This window comes from Phoca vitulina, unplaced genomic scaffold (genome assembly GCF_004348235.1).
Source record: "Phoca vitulina isolate PV1807 unplaced genomic scaffold, GSC_HSeal_1.0 scaffold10, whole genome shotgun sequence".
Lineage (NCBI taxonomy): Eukaryota > Metazoa > Chordata > Mammalia > Carnivora > Phocidae > Phoca > Phoca vitulina.
Genome location: NW_022589713.1, coordinates 33,846,202 through 33,865,894, shown reverse-complemented (window position 1 = coordinate 33,865,894; position 19,693 = coordinate 33,846,202). Strand labels below are relative to the sequence as shown.

The window sequence follows — 19,693 nt, the reverse complement described above, 5'->3', positions numbered from 1 at the left end:
AGTAAAAGAATCTAAACTGGGCCAAGAACTGAGGACAGGAGGAGGGTTGAAGGACAGTGATCAAGGTAGGAGAGACAGTGGGTTGTAGGTCCTTCTGGTGTTGAGGATTGCTGTAGTCGGGGTGTTAGGCATGAACTAGGAAGGTATGGGTGGGAGTGGGATTCCTGGAATTGGGACTATAGAGGGGAGCAATTACAATGGCAGGAGTAGGATGTGTTCATGGGAGTGAATGGCCAAAGAAGTCAGGAGGATGATTAAGGCTATTTGGGAAGGGTCATCCATATGGTTAGTGAAGTCACTAGGACTTACGATAGAAATAGTGTGGGAGTGACCATGAGCCAGGTCTGTAATGAGTAGCAGCAGGGTGGGGGTGGGAAACAGGTAGTAAGTAGTACAGACTAATAGTACCAGCCTTCAGTTTTAGGGTTCTTAGAGGACATTATTGGAGGCAGCACTGAGGGGCAAGGATACCCCTTACATCCCCTGTGCCCACTGTGGTAGTGAGTACTACAGAGCTGAGCCAGTTTCAGCTAGGAAAGATGAAGGGAACATCCAAAGCAGAGATGGGGACACGAGAAGGGGATTTTGTTAAAGTCTAGGGGCAACATGGAACAGTTTCTGCAAGTGGATCAGACTAGGTGATAACATGTGAAGATGAAAATGTGGGTGATGAATGACAGGAGGACCTGAAGGGATAGATCCTGTTGAGAAATGAAGGAATATGAGACTTGCCAAGAAAACCAGCGCTCTGGGGCCTGTTCCATCCTACCTAGGAGGCATGGTCTAACTGGAGCACGGAGAGCTCCGTTTTAAGGCAGGAACACAGCAATGGCTTAAATGTCCTAGTTCAAAGCTGCTCCTCAGAGATGCCTTCTCTTAAAACTCTTACTGCCCTTCTACTTTCCATGATCTTGTTTTGTCTTTATACAGTTAAGGGTCTGAAAATTGGATACTCTCTCTCCTCCAGACCTCCCCTCGTCCTGGGCTTTGACTGCCTTGTAACTGCCATATTCTGGGGGCCTGAAACTGCATGGTGTGCAGTAAGCACTCAGCTTAAGTGAATGTGACTGCGTACATTTAGTGTAAAATACTCCTATGGGTCCATACATTCAACAAATGTTTAGTGCTTGCATCAGGCTCTGGTCTACGATCCGGAATAATGTGAACAGACTTGAGTGACTTCACTTACCCATCATTTAAAATGTTTCCTAGTTAACAAGCTGTATAGCACCTGCATTTTTAACAAAAATGCATTCAGGAAGAATGAAGTTATAACTCAGGTCACATCTGAGGATCAGTTTTGAAGCAGCAGTTCTATTCAAAAGGACAATTTTCTTGATTTTTTTATTTTGTCTAGGAACTAATGTTGGCAAAGTGTCATCTTTTTTATTTTCCTTTCAGGTAGCAATTGTCGTATTAGGAAACAAAATTGACCTTTCTGAGCAGAGACAAGTGGATGCTGAGGTGGCACAGCAATGGGCAAGAAGTGAGAAAGTACGCCTGTGGGAGGTAACGGTTACAGATCGGAGAACTCTGATTGAGCCATTCACTCTCTTAGCCAGCAAACTTTCCCAGCCCCAGAGCAAATCGAGCTTTCCTTTGCCTGGGAGGAAAAACAAAGGGAACTCTAGCTCCGAGAACTAAAAATCAGTAATGCTACAACTGTCTGTTGAATAGATTGCCTTTAGGTGTCCATGAGCATATTTAAAACAAGGCATTTGCATCTACCTTTGGTCCTTAGGAAACCTTTAAGGAAGTAATGTACTTTATAATTAAATTATTTGGGCTAAGTTTATTGCCTGATACGAAGTAATTATTTGCATTGTCATTGTTTGAAACTTGTCCCTGAACTTGGCACCTAAATTTTTGTTGCATTTGTCCAAAGAGTAAAATAAAGTTTGGGGAGTATGTAGATATGTCTGTAAGACCAGCAGCTCCACAACCCCCAACTTGTTTCAGAAGCCATTTTTCTGTGTAACTTTATGCAAACTTCTCAGCTCAAATATAATTTTAAGAAGTTCATTAATCATCTAATGTCTAGAATTATAAAATGACATTTTTAGATCACAAACGGTAAACAATTTAGGTGTTAAATTTTCTCTCATGGAGACCTTGCTAAATAGGACAAAACCTATGATTTAACTTTGTTCAAATTGTATGTTTAGCATGACTTGAGGTAGTAGGTGGTGTAAATATGTTCAAAGCATTTGCTCTTTCTTTAGAAAACCACTAACCATTGAAGGACACTAAAGCTTCCATTTCCACAAGTATTACTATACCTTCTTCAACCGTTTTCTGGATACATAGTCATGTGGAATAAAATGTATCATAAAAATATTGGACTTCAGGTTAGATACTGGAGTTTGTGCTATGGTATTCTTTGAAGATTTTGGCAATATCCGAGCAGTGGGACTAACTGTATTTCACAAGCTGACGCTACTGTAACTCATTTTAGAAGTAGGAAGCAAGCTACTTAGTATTTCAACTGGCAAAGCAGTTTTTTGTTTTTGTTTTTTTTTTTAGAAGTGGGGGCAGGGAGCAGAGGGAAAGTGAAAGAATCTTAAGCAGGTTCTGTGGCTGGATCTCACAACCCTGAGATCATGACCTGCGCCACAATCAAGAATCGGATGCTTCACCACCTGAGCCACCCAGGCACCCCTCAGCTATTTGATCTATATGTAAAATATGAAATAAGCTGTTCAGCAAAGACATGTTAAAAAAAATCTAGTACACTTTTTTTTTTTTTAAGTAAACTCTACCCATGGGGCTCAAAGTCAGGACCCCAAGATTAAGAGTCTCTACCAACATTTCTTAAGTGGAGTACTTTCAAGGCTAGGTTCAGGGAATTTAAAGTCAATTGGTTCATTTCTGTGAGAGTTCAAACCAAGAACTGCATAATACAAAACTTGCAAATCAGCTAGTGTTGCTTCCATTTAACTGGCTAAAATTCCTCATCACAAATACATTTTTTTGCCAAAAAACTATTCAGATAATGGTTAAGTCATTCCCTGAGGTTGATCTCGGTTTCTTTCCTATTATTTTTACAGAGATGAATACTTTTACAGTGCTTTAAAAAAGTTTCTCTGGAGCAGATGCAAAGAAACAGAACTGCTGGATATATGTACATTTAGGTACTGCCAAATTGCCCTCTCAGGGAGAGGTATTAATACAGTCATGAGAATCCATCTCTAACCTTTTTTAAGACACCTCAAAAACAGCATACCAAACCTAACCTAGGTCCTTGCTCATTATTCAGTCTGTATTACTTGTAGGTTGTGTAGTAGCAAAGCTTTAGAAGAATCTGCAAACTACAAACACAGGCAAAAGGAAGTAAATGAATACAGCAGTGTTAGGTGGTTGTTTTAATATTGTTTATTAGCACAGTAACAAATGCAGACTTAAGTAGTCCACAACATATAACCAATCCACTGAGCAACTCCTATTCCACACCTTACAGTTAACAGCTTAAGGTATTTTACTACAGGTTTTCACAAGTCGTGATTCAAACCTCTTATCTTGTCACAATAAAGTAGATTGGCATATAAAATAAAATACATAACTACTCATTTCCTATATGGTGTCTTATAGCCACGTATCCATTTTATATATATGAGATGACAGTCTCTAAAAACTGTTAAATATCAATGTTCCCTCCCAAGAAGGGAAAACAAATTCCAATTTTTTTGAAAAAAAAAAAAAAAAAAGTGTAGTCTTGGAAGGACTTTACATAAACAGCCATGTGTGTAACCTGTACAAAATTAAGCTATTTTAAATTTACAGACTACAAGCAACTGAACCCAAATGTCTATTCTCTGTACTACATTTCAGCTAATATTGCAGAACTAATGACAGTTTTAAAAGTTGCTATTACCAATTCTGTCTACTGTAGCAAGATACCTTAAGTTACAACAAAATCTTAGGAAATAAGACTGAATAATATCTGTTATAGAAATACCCTACTCTTTACCAACTCCCACCCTCCCCCACCCCTTCAAAATCATAAGCAGCTCTCTCTGTGACAGACAATGTAAGAATTGTGAAAACCCAATTTATGTAGCGTATCTCTTGGTCCACTGTCTGGCCATTCTGTCATGTTCTGCTCTGTTGGTCATATACTGAGTGGCAATACTTCCCACCAAAGGGTCAGCTGGAAGAAGAGAACGTTTCAAATTTTAGCACATAAATCAGTGACAGCTTGGAAACAAATATGCGAAGTATTTGTGATCAAAACCAGTTTTGAAATACCGTTCCATCATCGTGGCCACCATATGCATGGGGAAAACTTGTTAACAAAACAAAATGCTCAGGCTTTAGTACTAGTGTAGCTTTATCATTCATTCTATTTTTCTCCCAACAAACACCACCCAATTGGAAGTGTTTTTGCTCTTATGTGTTAGGTAAAGTTCAATAAAAACTGGAATGTTCAAGGCTACGATGAACATGGAATCCAACTGTGTTCACATGACTGTTCAGTGGAATACTGTAAAGTCCTCTAGGCTGTTGCAGTATTGACCTCTAAACTAGTTACTTAGAAAAAGCCAGGTTACTAGGTCAAAACCTGGACCTCAACAATTAAGTAGAGTGTTGCTCCGAAACCTAAACAGAATCTTTAATAATAAAAGGAATAAGCTCCCCCCCCCCCCACCGCAATCAGTCTGATAATCCCTAAGTATTATCTCACTTTCAAAATTTAACACCAGCTTTGGGGCAAGTACTCAGTGAACCAGCAGGCACAGGAGAGGTTATTAGGCAGACGACTCAACATTTAGTTAGAAATATGTGGTTTAAAGAGAACTGTATGAAAAATGTAAAAACTTAAGGCAAATTTATAGAAGTCCTAGTTTTAAAACATCTTGTTCCTAGAGCATAGAATTACTGCCTTTTTCAACTAGTAGATTGAACTTCTCGATTAAAACTTTCTTTGAAAAAAGATTAGTTTTTGTCCTTTTTTTTTTAAGATTTATTTTTTCATTTGAGAAAAAGAACATGAGCAGGAGGGGCAGAGGGAGAAAGAATCCTAAGCAGGGCCCAACACGGCCTAATCCCACAACCTGAGCTGAAAACCAAGAGTCAGATGCCCAACCGACTACATGTACATCCAGGTACCCCTACTTTTTGTTCTTTCAAAGCTCTTTGTACTTTACCAAAACAAGTATTTTTCAGGTGAGGAGAAAGAAGGGAAAAAAAAAAATTAACCTTACCAGGATTACAGTCTGTAAGAAGGGAGCAGATAGAAAGGAGAACTTTAGAAATGGTTAGTGCTGGACTCCAATTATCTTTTAATATGTCCAAGCAAATAACTCCTTGACTGTTAATATTACAGTGATAGATTCTTGTCCGAAATGTAACCTAAAAAAATAAGACAGTATTAAAATTTAAACAGGAAACAATAAAATTTTTCCTAAATTGCTTTTTCAATTGAGTGGCTGTAATTTAAAAATGTCTGTTTCTTTAAAAGATGAATAAAGAGTTTAAGATAGGTTAAGATACACTCTCAGTCATTTCAATGGTAATATCCATCAACAAAAAGCATGGTAACTTCAGTTTTTTCTCAAATTCATCTTTAGTAGTTTCAGTGTTTTAAATACTTTTTAAGTTTGAAATAGCTAAGTGTTTGCTGACCTCTTGTGTTAGCTGGTGGTACTACATGGCCTTAAAGTAAGCTTTATAATAAATTCAAACAGATACAACACAGTGGGTACATAAACAAAAGCAAAATGCTCAGCTGTAAAGGCTGTAAAAAAAAAAAAGACGACGACGATGAGATTTGGTTCTGCTTTTTCTGACTTTTACATTAGATCCTGCAGATATCCCGTCTTACGTAGGTCACAGAGTCACTATAATGGAGTTCCACAAGTGAGGAGCCAGAAATGGGTAAGGATCATAGCAGTAGACAAATTAACACAAGCCATATAAGCCTGGGTTGCTTTATTTTGGTTTCCTAATTCTTATTTGTGAGACACAAAGAATCATTCAGAAGTAAAAATTACCACTTAGTAAATAAGAATCACAGATTGAGTGTCACAGGAGATACTATCCTAGATAAGAAAACCCAAAGCCTGGAGGTTAAGAATTTGAACAAGACCAAAATGTGACAAGGAGCAGAATCCAAAAGTCTTTGGTAGGAGATTCTGACTTTCTAATTACTTTAGTGCACAGATATTTTGACACCATTTTTAACTGTTCAGTAACTTCTTCCCTGTGAGTGGAAAGTAGGGGATTGATTCTGGGTTGCTATGTTACTAAAAATAGCAGGATTTTAAGCACTATCAAAACAAAGCACATACTCCTAGAACCATGGTCTCTGCAAGAGGCAAAGCCCCCTCCCCCCATGCAAGTGTTTTGTGTCCATCCAAATGTACTTAGAGATTTGTTAAGATATAACAGAAATCTACCTTTTGTGATTAAAACTCTATTTTAAAAGCTTCAACAGTCTCTCATGGCAATATGTAAATTTGACTATAAATCAGGAAATTCTTACCTTTGGAGGCTTGAAGGGGTATTCTGGTGTAAAAGTGATATCAAGGAAGAATACACCACCCTCATACACGGATCCTGGAGGCCCCAGAATGGTTGATCTCCATTCATAGATGTTATCACCTTTGGGACCAGCACTGTGAAGTAATACATCAAAAGGTAAGCAGATGGTGGCACCATCCAAGTTTTTACAGGGCATTAAAAAAAAGGAAAAAAGATCTCTTCTCTCTTTTTGTTTAATGTGTGGATTCTCTCCATAAAACAGAAGTGTCTTTCAGACTCAATCTCATTCTGGACTGCAACAAACCCATCAGCCTTAAGTCAAGTAAACTGAATGATAAAGAATGTTTAAACCACTTTAAGCCTACTTAAGCTGTGAATAAGCAAGAAATTGAATTCTCAAACCTCTCCTCGATCATAAGAAAATGTAAATATTCAGTGGTTTTGCTCACAACTATTCATTTCTGATGACCATTTTAAGAACAAAGTTTCATTTCTGACTCACTGGGGTTCTTGTTCCTTGTTCTTCTATTTCCATAATCTTATCCTAAAAGAAGTCCAATGGATTACAGTACTTTTTACATTATAAACCATGTTGGGTGGGAGGAGCACAAGGATGACAGAGTATCCAATGGCAAGTTATTTAATTTGCCTTTCAATGTATAAAATGCTATAATCAGGTTCTCTAAAAATTACAGTTGGGATGTTCATTTATCCCTTTCCCTGTTAAATCACTTTTATATTTAGTTATACCATAATACCCTTCCAAAGCATTGTGTTGGCTTGTAGAGTGTTCTGTATCCAAGTACAATAAAAACAGAAAAATATTGACCCTCCAATTCCAAGACCAATGAAGAACTTAATATAACCTGCCCAAACAACTAAGTGTGGGTAGGACTCTGGTATTGAGGAGAGAGGAAAAGGTACTAATTTTAGGTACTAATTTTAAAAAGACTTCCCAGAGCATGGACATGACAGTATTCAATTGGTTAACTTACATGTTTTAGCTGAGATTTCTCAAACCTAGCTACAACAGTTGCTTCAAGGATAATGATGTGTGTCAGCCAAACAACAGAAAGGTCTTTACTTGGAGAGACTTGTATATCCCAGTCAATACACAGGATAATTTCTACAGAGCAGGCAAACTGCTATTTTAAATGAATGGATGGTATGAACTGGATTCATTCACTCATTCTTATTGAATGCACATGTAGGCCAAGTTAAATGGCAGAGATTTCAATAATGAACAAGACAAAAACTTGTCTTCAAGACGCCCTCTGCTAACTGGCTAGAGATGAGGTTCATTCAATTCCTTCATTTAAGAGAAAGATTAGAGGAAGAGGAAGGGAAAGGAAAAAAAAAAAAGATACCTGCCTGTGGCCTTATACTTTCCACAAACCCACCACAGATTTTTTTTTCTTTCAGAATGAGTTCACAAAAGAAAACCAGAAAGAAACAGAAGTTGGGGAAGAAAACATGATGTGGCAAAAAAGAGAAAAAATACAGATAGAAGAACATGGGCTAATGGGAAGAGTAGGCCCAAACTGGCTAAAGGGCACAGAGCTTGGACACTGACTTGAGCACTTACTAGCTATGTGACTTTGAGCAAGTCACTAAACCTAAACCACAAATTCTCAGGAATGTTTTATCATTAAAAGGGGGGGGGGGGGGGGGGGCAGAGGAATCTCTGTAGAGAAACAGACCCACAGTAGTCTCATTAAATGGTAGTACCACGTTGTTATGAATTATTCCTACTGATTTCAAATAGTATGGGTCCTTTAATATCCTTGTGATTGGTATTCTCAAGAACTTTTTTTTTAAGATTTTATTTATTCATTTGAGACAGAGAGAGAGAGAGAGCAAGGGGGAGAGGCAGAGGGAGAGGGAGAAGCAGGCTCCCCGCTGAGCCAGGAGCCCAATGTGGGGCTCGATCCCAGGACCCCGGGATCACGACCCGAGCTGAAGGTAGATGCTTAACAATCTGAGCCACCCAGGCGCCCCTCAAGAACTATTTAAAAAACTTGTTTTGGAATGGATATATATGGAAAGAGATTATTTAACATGGTCTCTAATATGAAGTCCTGGGTTTTTTTTGTTGTTGTTTTGTTTTAAGATCACTTCCTACTTTTATATATCATCTGACCATAATTTTCACAAGGTGGGATGTAGGGAGAACTTTTAAATCAGCCCTCTACTTCTAGGAACATGCGGTAACCTCTAGTGAAAGAATACTATCCTGATTACAGCTTCATGTCCTGAGGTTAAAACTGGTCTTTGGTCATCTGGTCTGCCTACATATTTGCATCCAGTGTATGTTCTTGGGCAAAAAGTCGATAGACACTGGCCATTACAGCTAGGACACCTGTTCACCAGACTAGAGTTAACTGAAAAGTGGACTAATGAGGTGAGGACACCACTGATACAGAGGTTGCAGATAACAGATAACTATCCTATTTAATCTAGTTAATGATATCTAGGGCTTAAAGGCTAAAAGGCAAAGACAATCATCTGCTGTAAACCTCTTTTTACAGATGAGGAACCCAGGCCTGAAGGACAAGCTAGGCCATCTAAAACCCAGTAATGGCAGCATTCCATACAGTTTTCCTCAGTTAGCTTGGTAATGCTAAGAAAGAGACCCAGAAAAAACTAGCAGTAAAGTCAGTCTCACCCTAGAGGCGACATGTTGACATGGGCCCAATTCTGCTGACCTCTTAGTACAGAAAATTGTAATTTCCGAACTTCATTGTTCCTCAACATAACCTATGGAACTTTCAAGATTCCTGACCCCTCATCCTAGGCCTGCTGAATTTAGAATATTCAGAAGGGACTTAAGAATCTATGGTGATCTTTAAACAGGTCTTGGTTGCTTTTGGGAATCACTGGTACAGGTTACTGGAGGACAACCAGTTTGGAACATAAGCTTTAACATTACAGCCCATCACCTATGATATAACTGGATATTCAAATCAAGGTGGCTACTTGTGTGTAATCAGCTTTCAGTTTGGGTATAAACTTTTCGGAAAGTTCAGGGAAAAAAAAACAGAAAAAGGCATTAAGGAATCAAGTATGCAACATAAACATAACATAATAAAAAAATACCATGCTTCTGTCAAACTTTGAAAATGCAGAATAAAGGTGGGTTATATTAAGAAAAATAATACTAAGTGAAATAATATCAAATGCAGTTGAAATCCTAAAGCATGCAACAGGAGCCCTGGAGAAAACTAAACAGCATGGATCCCTAATCTGTAGATCCTCAACCAGGGGACTTGAGAGTTACAGGGAAGGATCTGAGAACCCACTGGAAGGACCAAGCATTGCTGCTTGAATAAAAACTTTACTCACTTTAAAGCTGTTACTGGAGAAATTCATATAACATTTTGTCATATGCATTTTATTAATCACAGAATGAAACAAAAATTACGGTCCTGCAAATCTTTTGCCTTTTTTTTCTTCCAGGTTCTCACTGTAAAGTTAGGATCTACTGATCTAGAAGGTGGGTAGAGAGACCTATGGGAGGGAAGGGGTGAGGGCCCAAGTTTACAACTCTCAGAAGGCCACTGTGAAGGAGAACGAGGAACAAGAGAATCTTTACGTGCGACACTACAGGGAAAGGTCTGTTCCAGCACCCCACCCCCTTCTCTATAAAATGACTGACTAGGTTTACCCTCAGGTCAGCATATTCCTTTACCAGCCTTCTGTCCCCACCCTTTAAGATACCTTTTAGTTCCACAATAAGAACTTATGGAAATGTACTTTAGAATGGCATGTGATTTAAATTAGTAATCAATTTAAGTGATTAGAAAGTATGGGAGATGGGGGAGTTTAAATTAAGGGAATATGGGAACAAAAAAAATACACATCCCTGTTTGAAGATGTTGCAACATAACTGTGATTAGAATCTTGGCATGAGGCTGAGACTGAGAAGGTGGAAGGAGACCATGCCTTTGCCTTTCAGATTTTGTTAGAGACTTAAAACACCTCTCAAAATAAATGTATAATACACAGAACTCTTACACAAGTCAAAAAGAAAAAAAATTCTGCCCTTGATTCAGTCTTTTTTCCTTCTAGTCAAAATAAATAGAGCTGTGGCAAACATTTTAAGAAAAATAACAGTCAAGGGCACCTGGCTGGCTCAGTTCATAGAGCATGTGACTTTAAGATTTTATTTATTTGAGAGAGAATGAGAGAGCATGAGAGGGGGGAGGGTCCCAGGCAGAAGCAGACACCCCGCTGAGCAGGGAGCTGGACGTGGGACTCGATCCCATGACTCCAGGATCATGACCCGAGCCATCCAACCAACTGGGCCACCCAGGCACCCGAGCATGTAACTCTTGGTCTTGGGGTTTTGAGTACAAGCTCCACACTGGGCATATAGCTTACTTTAAAAAAAAAAAAAGAAAAGAAAAATAGTCATTTCTACTTTTTTTTTTTTTTTAAAGATTTTTTATTTATTTACTTGACAGAGAGAGAGGCAGCGAGAGAGGGAACACAAGCAAGGGGAGTGTGAGAGGGAGAAGCAGGCTTCCCGCGGAGCAGGGAGCCCGATGCGGGGCTCGATCCCAGGACCCTGAGATCATGACCTGAGCCGAAGGCAGACGCTTAACAACTGAGCCACCCAGGCGCCCCAGTCATTTCTACTTTTGACACAATATTTTCTTCTGTAATGGTTTCTGACTTCAGAGAGATACATTAACATTAGCAGCAGGGACTGTCATGAACCACAACATTCTTCTGAAGGAAGGTCTGCCTGTTGACTGATCAGCACCAAACTCAATGACAAGGACTCTTCCTCCACCAGCCTTTCCCTTAATGCTCAAAACCTGTTTCCTCCAGTAACCATGGGACAAGGCGGCTACACGTCATACTTCTTATGCCTTATTAATACTATATTGGTAATTAAATAGAATTTGAATAGTATAAAATATAATCAACACAGTCATTTAAGGTATAATCTTAAGAAATAAAACCAATTAGGAAAACTGTCATTAGAGCGGTCTTATTACAGAATTTGATGGGCTCTCTGGATAGACTTGAAAAAAAAATTTTTTTTTTTTTAAAGATTTTATTTGAGAGAGAGAGCACATGAGAGGGGGGAGGGTCAGAGGGAGAAGCAGACTTCCTGCTGAGCAGGGAGCCCGATGTGGGACTCGATCCTGGGACTAGATCATGGACCTGAGCCGAAAGCAGTTGCTTAACCAACTGGGTCACCCAGGTGCCCCTGACTTGAAAATTACAATAATTACATAAGCTAATGTTTAAGCTTCATTCTGTTTTAAAATCATGTTTTTGTAAGTCCTCCCCCACTCCCATCCTCAGTACTAACTTACTATAGACTACTGTTCTTCCATTTCAACAGCAACCAAAGATGGATTTCAATTTTTAAAGAACATCCTGGAAGCAAGGTGAAATTATACTCAGTGTTTGTAAAGATTATATTTCTATCTGATCAATTTTTAACATTTTTATTGGGAGAGATGACCCTTGCATACAAACACAGAAACCCTAATTCAGGTATTATTTTAGGCATAATTCTAAAAAGCTTAGGTATGTGGCCTCATATCCTAGAAAAAAAAGTTGAGGGTAAAGGCTGGGAAGATGAAAAGAAACGTGCTACAGACAAGCATATGGATAGCAACAGCACAAAGTAAGTGAAAAATGGGGCAAGTTAGCAAATGCGCCAGCATATTTCAAGAAAGGGTAGAGGCTCATGATCAACTGAGTTAAAAGCTCATTCTACCCACCTAAAAATCCCAAGTAATCTCTCAAACCAGTTGCTTATACACAATGTATTATGTCATAAAAACCTCCAACTCCCACATGCTCACTGCTTTAGAGCAGTAGTTCTCAATAAAGGGTGGTTTTGCCCCCCAGGTGACATTTGGCAATGTCTGGAGATATTTTGGGATGTCACAACTAGGAGGGAGCTGTCACCTAGTGGGTAGAGGCCAGGGGTGCTGCTAAACATTCTCCAATGCACCAGGCACCAGATAGCTCCCTACAACAAAGAATTCTCTCAAGGGCCGCCTGGGTGGCTCAGTCGGTTAAGCATCTGCCTTTAGCTCAGGTCGTGATCCCGGGGTCCTGGGATCGAGCCCCGCATCAGGCTCCCTGCTCAGCGGGGAGCATGCTTCTCCCTCTACCTGCTGCTCCCCCTGCTTGTGCTTTCTCTCTGTGTCAAATAATAAAATCTTTAAAAAAAAAAAAAATTCTCTCAACCCAAAATGTCAATAGTGCCAAGGCTGAAAATCCTGCTTAGAGAAATGTGCTCAAGGTTGAGCTAATAAAGGTAAGAGCTTCATAGTTTGAATCCCTGTTGTCAGACTCTAGTGCCCATCCTCATCTTTGTTTTACTGCTGTGCGTGGTACAGAAAAAAAACATTCAATGTCCAGGGTTGTTGTTATTAAAAGTTAGATTGGCATGTGCCCTAAATGTTCTATAGATCCCTGATACTCAAAATGTGGTCCCTGGACAAAGCAACATCAGCATCGTCTGGGAGTTTGTTAGAAATGCAGACTTCGACTCCACCCCACACCTAATGCATCAGAATTTGCACATTAAAAGTTTGAGAATCTGGGGCGCCTGGGTGGCTCAGTCGTTAAGCGTCTGCCTTCTGCTCAGGTCATGATTCCAGAGTCCTGGAATCGAGCCCCACATCAGGCTCCCTGCTCCGCGGGAAGCCGAAGTGCTTCTCCCTCTCCCACTCCCCTGCTTGTGTGCCCTCTCTCACGCCCTCACTCTGTCAAATAAATAAATAAAAATCTTAAAAAAAAAAAAAAAAGTTTGAGGGTCTGTTCCTGCTCTCACTCTGTCAAATAAATAAAAGCTTAAAAAAAACGGGGGGGGGGGGATGCCCCTGGGTGGCTCAGTCGTTATAACGTCTGTCTTTGACTCAGGTCATGATCCCAGGGTCCTGGGATCGAGCCCCACATCGGGCTCTCTGCTCAGCAGGAAGCCTGCTTCTCCCTCTCCCACTCCCCCTGCTTGTGTTCCTGATCTTGCTCTCTCTCTCTATCAAATAAATAAAATCTTTAAAAAAAAATAAAAGTTTGAGAATCTAGCTACAGAGGACATTAAGTGGCAAATAAATGCCAACTCTACCTTCTAATCATCTAGGCTTAATTTTACCATTTATATTCTCTAGCTCTCTCCTCCACTACCTATAATTCTCTGCAGTAAGAAGTATCAACCCTGGTAATGCTTACTAAATACCATATAGAGAACTTAGAAAATGCTTTTATAGGAAGAGACCCACAATCAAATCTATATTCCCTACAACCCACTACTCAAAATCCATTCTTAATTTACTCTTCTTTTCCTAAGACATTCAAAGAGAATAGGACAGAATAGTATAAATGCAGCAATCTACCAGAGGGAATCCTCATCTCCCACAATCATCTCCCAATAGACATACTCTCCAGGGAATGAAAGCTGCCTTCTCCATGACATCTACATAGCACACGCAAAGGAATTTTATAAAAAATAAAAACAAAAAGCTTCTTATCCTCACCTTCCCTTCATAAAACAGTTGCCATTTGTAACCCAGAAGTGAGTGGCAGAAGGAACTTGAAAAATCAGAAAACCTCAGTAAGGTGACTAACACACTAGTGGCTTGGTGAGGTGATATTGCTATTAAAAAGTGGGTTGGTCACTTTCTAATACCTAAGAGAGGCCTCCTCCTACAAGGTGGTACTGCTGGGGATGTACCATCCAGGTTATCATTCCCTGGGAAGAACTTAACAGTTCAAAGGCCAACCTAAAGGACTCCTACATAAGAATTCACATCAGTGGTATCCAGCATATCTAAGCAGTTGCACTGGAACGAAGTGGGCCCAAATAGGAGGTTACAGTTTCCTACACATGGGAGGAAAACGGACTCAGACACTTAAGATCTAGAATAACATGATCCACGTCCACTAACAATGGTGTTCCCATGGAGCCCCCCCAAACTGTGTCATAAACATTGAGGAAATGGTGCCTTTCCTCCAGCAGAAAGGGGATAAACCTTCAAAGGAATTTGATACAACTTTTCATGAAGCACAAGGCTGATTTTAGGCCTATGGAAACTATAGAGTTCATTTTTGAAATCTGTTCCAAACCAGAAAGTGGACAGATTGGTAGGTATTTACACACTACTGCAGACATGTGGATTTAACAATCTCTCTTAGATCAGATTTTAAGTCTCTAGAGAACAGTAATTTTCCACACATACTACAGGGCTTAGTATAGTAGTAATTAACAATATTTAATTAGCTGGCAAAATATGTACCACTGTTCAGAATTACATGACAATGTTTCCAAATTAGGTGAAATAACAAAACACCACAAAGGCTCAATCTTGCTCAGCTAGTCATTCAATTGTAGTTTTACCTTATATGTTGTTGCTTTAGAAAACAATCCAGCCCTTCTGGAAATCTACACTCCAATCTTGAAAAAAGAAAATCAGATGCACACAGAGTAAGGACACAATTTTAAAAAGAAAACTAGTTTCATGATAATTTGAAAGAGACAACAGTAGGGATAGTGAAACGAGCAGATCTAAAACACTGTGGACATCACCGGGTCCTTACCACCAGGGAGGGATGGCCAAGTAATGACAGTGTTTAATAAATGGAACTAAAAATCACGCTTTAGGGGTACCTGGGTGGCTCAGTCGGTTAAGCGTCTGCCTTCAGCTCAGGTCCTGATCCCCAGGGTCCCGGGACTGAGTCCCACATTGGGCTCCCTGCTCAGTGGGGAGTTTGCTTCTCCCCTCTCCCCCTGCTCGTGCTCGCTCACTCTCAAATAAAATCTTAAAAATTTTAAATAAAAATCACGCTTTAACTTCTGGATTACTGACATACGAGTGGAGTTTAAAGGTACCAAGCAAGTGAAATGCAAGCTAGTCAAATGTCAAGGGCCTAAAAGGAATTGGGGTAGGGAAGGGTGGAGAATGGCACATAGGAACGTTTAGAGAGAATTAAATAAAAGATCAGCATCTCTTGTGTCTCAAAAAACCATTTTTTCTATACAAGGTTAAACAGGTAGGTGTTCAGGATAAAGGTAGATCAGACAATAGCTCTTTTCTGCAGAACTATAGAAGCTTGACTTAAGAACAATTCTAATTTGCTCTTTCCCCGGAGAAGATAGAAAAACGGTCAGAATAGAATCAAGTTCCCTCTACTGCCACTAAAATAATCCAGAGCAGGATATCTGCCTTACAGTCAAGTGGTTGAGTCCTGATTTTTTAGTTGCATTACTTATATTAGCATATATAACACTGTTATCTAAGTGAGTAAACAGAAATCAATTACCAGTCTCTGGTTCTTATAGTAATCAGTTCACAGGGCCTACAAAAGCACCACCAACTCTTCTATTGGGATGATAATTGTGCTGTCGGTAAGTGAGAGTAATGGAGGAAAGCAGAATCTCTTCTTTAAACTTTTGGAGGGGATATGGTACAGTTGTTAACACTTGTACCTTCCACACATTTAATGCAGATCCTCAAAAGCAACAGTGTTGCAAGGAAGGCTATTTAAGGGATACCAAAATTCTCAAAAAGGAACTTACCAGGTTTTACTCAATTCTAAGATTCTACGGTGTATCTTTTGACTAGGAAATGACCACAGTTAAAAGTTTCCCGCTCACTCACACTCAACTGCACAGCCTCCACAAAGAACTGCTGCCAATCTCATACTGCAGGTGAAGTAGGCAGGGGGTGGCATGGTAAGAGGGAAATGTGAGAAGTAAAAAGTGTAAATGCACAAAAAACAGGTTAAACATCTTGCCACAGAGCCGAGAAAATTGCCTGCACTATCTTGCTGCAGTGATTTGGGGGGGGGGGGGGTCATTTATCATGTGGTATGAACACTCAATTTTATTCTCTGGTAAAGCTTTTTTAAATTAAAATAATTTTAAATTTTTTACTGCCCCTTTTTGCTCTTAAAAGTGTTCCAATTAGAATGTTACATTTATGAGGACATCTCAAAACACCCTCCTATACCACCCAATCAGCCTGGAACTGCCCTGACAGTCTCTTAATTGTAGCAATTTTACTGATTCTTTGTCCTCAACCGGCATCCTCTTTCCAGGAATTTGGATGAACAACCAAGCAGGTATCTCTCATCCTAGGTCCAGATCCCTACAACATCCCTCAGTGCAGAACTCACGTGGATTTGGTGGATAAAGATGTTCTAAGCTAAAGCTGGCATTCACATCTGGGAAAGGCTAGATCAGCACTTCTCCGAAGACCCTTTCAGCAAGCCCACAGGTCAAAACTATTTTCACAATTCTAAACAGTATTTGCCTTTTTAACTCTCATTCTCTCACATTTGTACTGTGAAGTTTTCCTGAGACTACACGAGGTGTGACATGACAACAGACTGAATGCAGAAGCAGATAAAAAATCCAGTTGTCTTAAGTCAGACGTTAAAGCAATTTGCATATATGTAAAACAGTGTCACTCTTCTAAGTGTTTTAGCTTTGGAAAATGTTATTTTCATTAAAAATGTAAACATGTTTTTGTTATTTTAAAATGAATGGTAAATATTTTTAATGTTTCGGCTTTAATCCTGAATACAGTAAAAATCCATAATAATGAGCCACATAAACAAAAACTCTTTGGGGCCCATAATTTTTAAGAGTGCATACTGGGGTCCTAAAACAAAAAAGGTTTGAGAACGGCTAGGTAGATCAGCATAACTGGGCAACAATTTTAAAATGTATTTTACTCTTACTCCCATCTGATACTTAAAAAAAAAAAAAGTTTTAAACAGGAACTAGAAGCTGTTTGTCTCTCTGCCCTTCCCCCTCTCTCTGCACCTCAGAAACCCTAAAGCCCATGTAAGAAGTGTGACTACCCTGAAGCCTACCTACTGGAGAGACCATGTGGAAAGACCTAATATAAGGCATGACACCCCAGGTGTTCCAGCCCTTAGCCATTTGAGTTTTCTTGGCCCAGGCACCAGACATGGTGAGTAAAGAAGCCTTCAGATAGTTCCAGCTGCCCCAGCAGCCCCCAGATAGACCGGAGTTTGATAAATGGTGGTTGCTGTTTTACACACTACGTAGTTTAGGTTGTTCTGTGAACACTCCCCAGGAATAACCCTCAACCAATAGCTGATGGTGGAATGGGATAATTCTGAGGTAAATGCTTTATCCAATTCCCCAGAGTTCCCTTTGGCAACTTTCACTGTGGGAGCTGGTACTAACAATTTTCCTACCCTGTCTTCCTTCCCACTTCTAACCTTTGTTCCTTACACCACTAAAAAACTACTTGTATTAGAATTCTCATCTTAAGGGTCTCTTTCTGGGGAAAGCAAAGTTGAGACACCACTGAAGTTGGACACACACAAGGGAAAAGATGAACAGATATGATTACATAAAAACTGAAATCTGTAAGAGAAAGATTAGAAAAGGGTGGAGGGAAGAGAACTGCAGTACATGATTAAGGGCTAATTTCTTGACTATGAAAAAAACTTGAAACATACTAACTGCAATGGATAAAGGACTCAGGCTTTTCTCAAAAGAAACTCATATGGCCAATAAATTCTCAATCTTACTTAGACTCAAAGAAATGCAAATTAAACACGGAAGCACATTTACCTATCAGACTGGCAAACATTTAAAGATTTTATTTATTTATTTGACAGAGACACAGCAGGAGAGCACAAGCAGGGGCTCAATCCAAGGACCTTGAGGATCATGACCTGAGCTGAAGGCAGACGCTTTAACTGACTGAGCCACCCAGGCGCCCCAAGACTGGCAAACATTTAAAAGACTGGAAATCTGTGTTAACTGTGTGATGAAATAGGCATTCTTTTCCATTGCTGGTGGGAGCATAAATTAGTAATCACAGATTGTGATTAAGTATAATATATTCAAATATAAATCCAGTATACCCTTTGACACAGAAATTCTGCTTCTCAGAGCTTACCCTCAGGAAATAATGGACACATGCACATGGCTATAGTACCAGGATATTTAATAAGAACCTTACGTATGATGAAACAAGTTTGGAATGAACTAAACTATCAACAGGAGGTAGGTTAAACTGTGGTACAACCATACAGCAGTATTCTATGCAGCTCTTAAATGATATGAGGTATACATATTCAACAGGGTTTTTTAAAAATCCACAATGTAATGTGAAGTGAAAAGGCAGATTTCACAACAGTATGCAAAAAATCTCATTTTCATTATAAGACATACAATATAACCGAACTACTGATCATGGTTATACCTGCAGGATGAGATGCAGGGGATTTATTTTATAATAACAATGTATTTCCATTCTTAAGAATGTAACAAAGGGTAGAAGAAATGGAATCAAATTCACCTAGTAATAGAGAAAGTCAACTAAGAGAGAAAGAAAGTAACTGTGGTTACCCTGGTAAGGAGGGTTTTTGACTGGAAAGCCAGGCTTTTAAACTTGCAGGGATGCAGGATACTCAATCTAGGCAATTTAAGCCCAGTTTTCAGAGACTGTGGTTTAGAACAAAGTTGCTAAGGATCTCAGAAGGGTGACTTTTGACAAGTTCACTCCTGCCTGTCAGGGCCCAAATACGTTTTCAACAGTGACCCAGTGATTTACTGCATCTTTGGGTGAAGATCTAAAACAGTCATTCACAGAAAATGAGTAATACTGCTCCCATCCCCAACTTAGAGCCCTGTGAAAGCTATCAGTAACTATATGGGGTTAAGGTGTCTTATGGTCCCATTAAAGGACAGATTTGGCCCTACTACTATAAAAGCTTCCACTGACAGTATCGCTCTTTCCTGCCATCTCCTCCCTCCTCTCTTCAATTCAGGCCCTCTCTCCTAACCTCTTTTCTACCATGCTCCACATAGGGTGCTGACAGACTGAACCCAGGGAGAGACTGCAAACCCTCCAACAGCATAAAGCAAAGGAGCTCAAGTTTATACAACAACAGCACACAAATATTTTTCAAAACAAGGCGGAAGGATCTGACAGCCTACTCAGCAGACACACCCACCAAATACCAACGGTTAGCTAAGATGATCTGTTCAATGACTAAATAGTCAAGATATCTAATCATCAATTTATCTAATAGTTATTAAAACATGAAACATTTGAAGTGGGTGGATTTAACTGCAGGTAAATTGTGCCTTAAAAAGTAGATAAAGCAGAAAAATACCCTAACATTTGCTGAGAAATTTATCATTTTTAATCATTCTTTCATAAACTTTTTAACCTTTACTCAAATCCTTTGTATC

At 39.5% G+C, this 19,693-nt stretch overlaps 2 protein-coding genes across 3 annotated transcripts in view; one reads left to right on the top strand and one right to left on the bottom strand.

Moving 5' to 3' along the window:
* The window catches only part of NKIRAS1 (NFKB inhibitor interacting Ras like 1), a 31,395-nt gene extending 29,043 nt beyond the window's left edge, over positions 1–2,352 (top strand). Inside the window, exon 4 of the mRNA XM_032408796.1 lies at positions 1,402–2,352. Within this exon, the coding sequence (XP_032264687.1) occupies positions 1,402–1,644 (243 nt within the window). The 3' untranslated portion in view covers positions 1,645–2,352. The remainder of the gene's footprint in view (positions 1–1,401) is intronic.
* A 373-nt stretch (positions 2,353–2,725) lies between these two features.
* The window catches only part of UBE2E1 (ubiquitin conjugating enzyme E2 E1), a 77,462-nt gene continuing 60,494 nt past the window's right edge, over positions 2,726–19,693 (bottom strand). The window contains exons 4-6 of one of the 2 annotated variants that reach the window (XM_032408795.1): positions 6,482–6,614; positions 5,202–5,349; positions 2,726–4,147 (exon numbers count right to left, since the gene is read on the bottom strand). In XM_032408795.1, coding sequence (XP_032264686.1) covers positions 4,050–4,147; positions 5,202–5,349; positions 6,482–6,614 — 379 coding nt within the window. In that variant the 3' untranslated portion in view covers positions 2,726–4,049. Of the gene's footprint in view, positions 4,148–5,015; positions 5,350–6,481; positions 6,615–19,693 lie in introns of those variants that run through there. The other variant, XM_032408794.1, reaches the window with a different exon arrangement.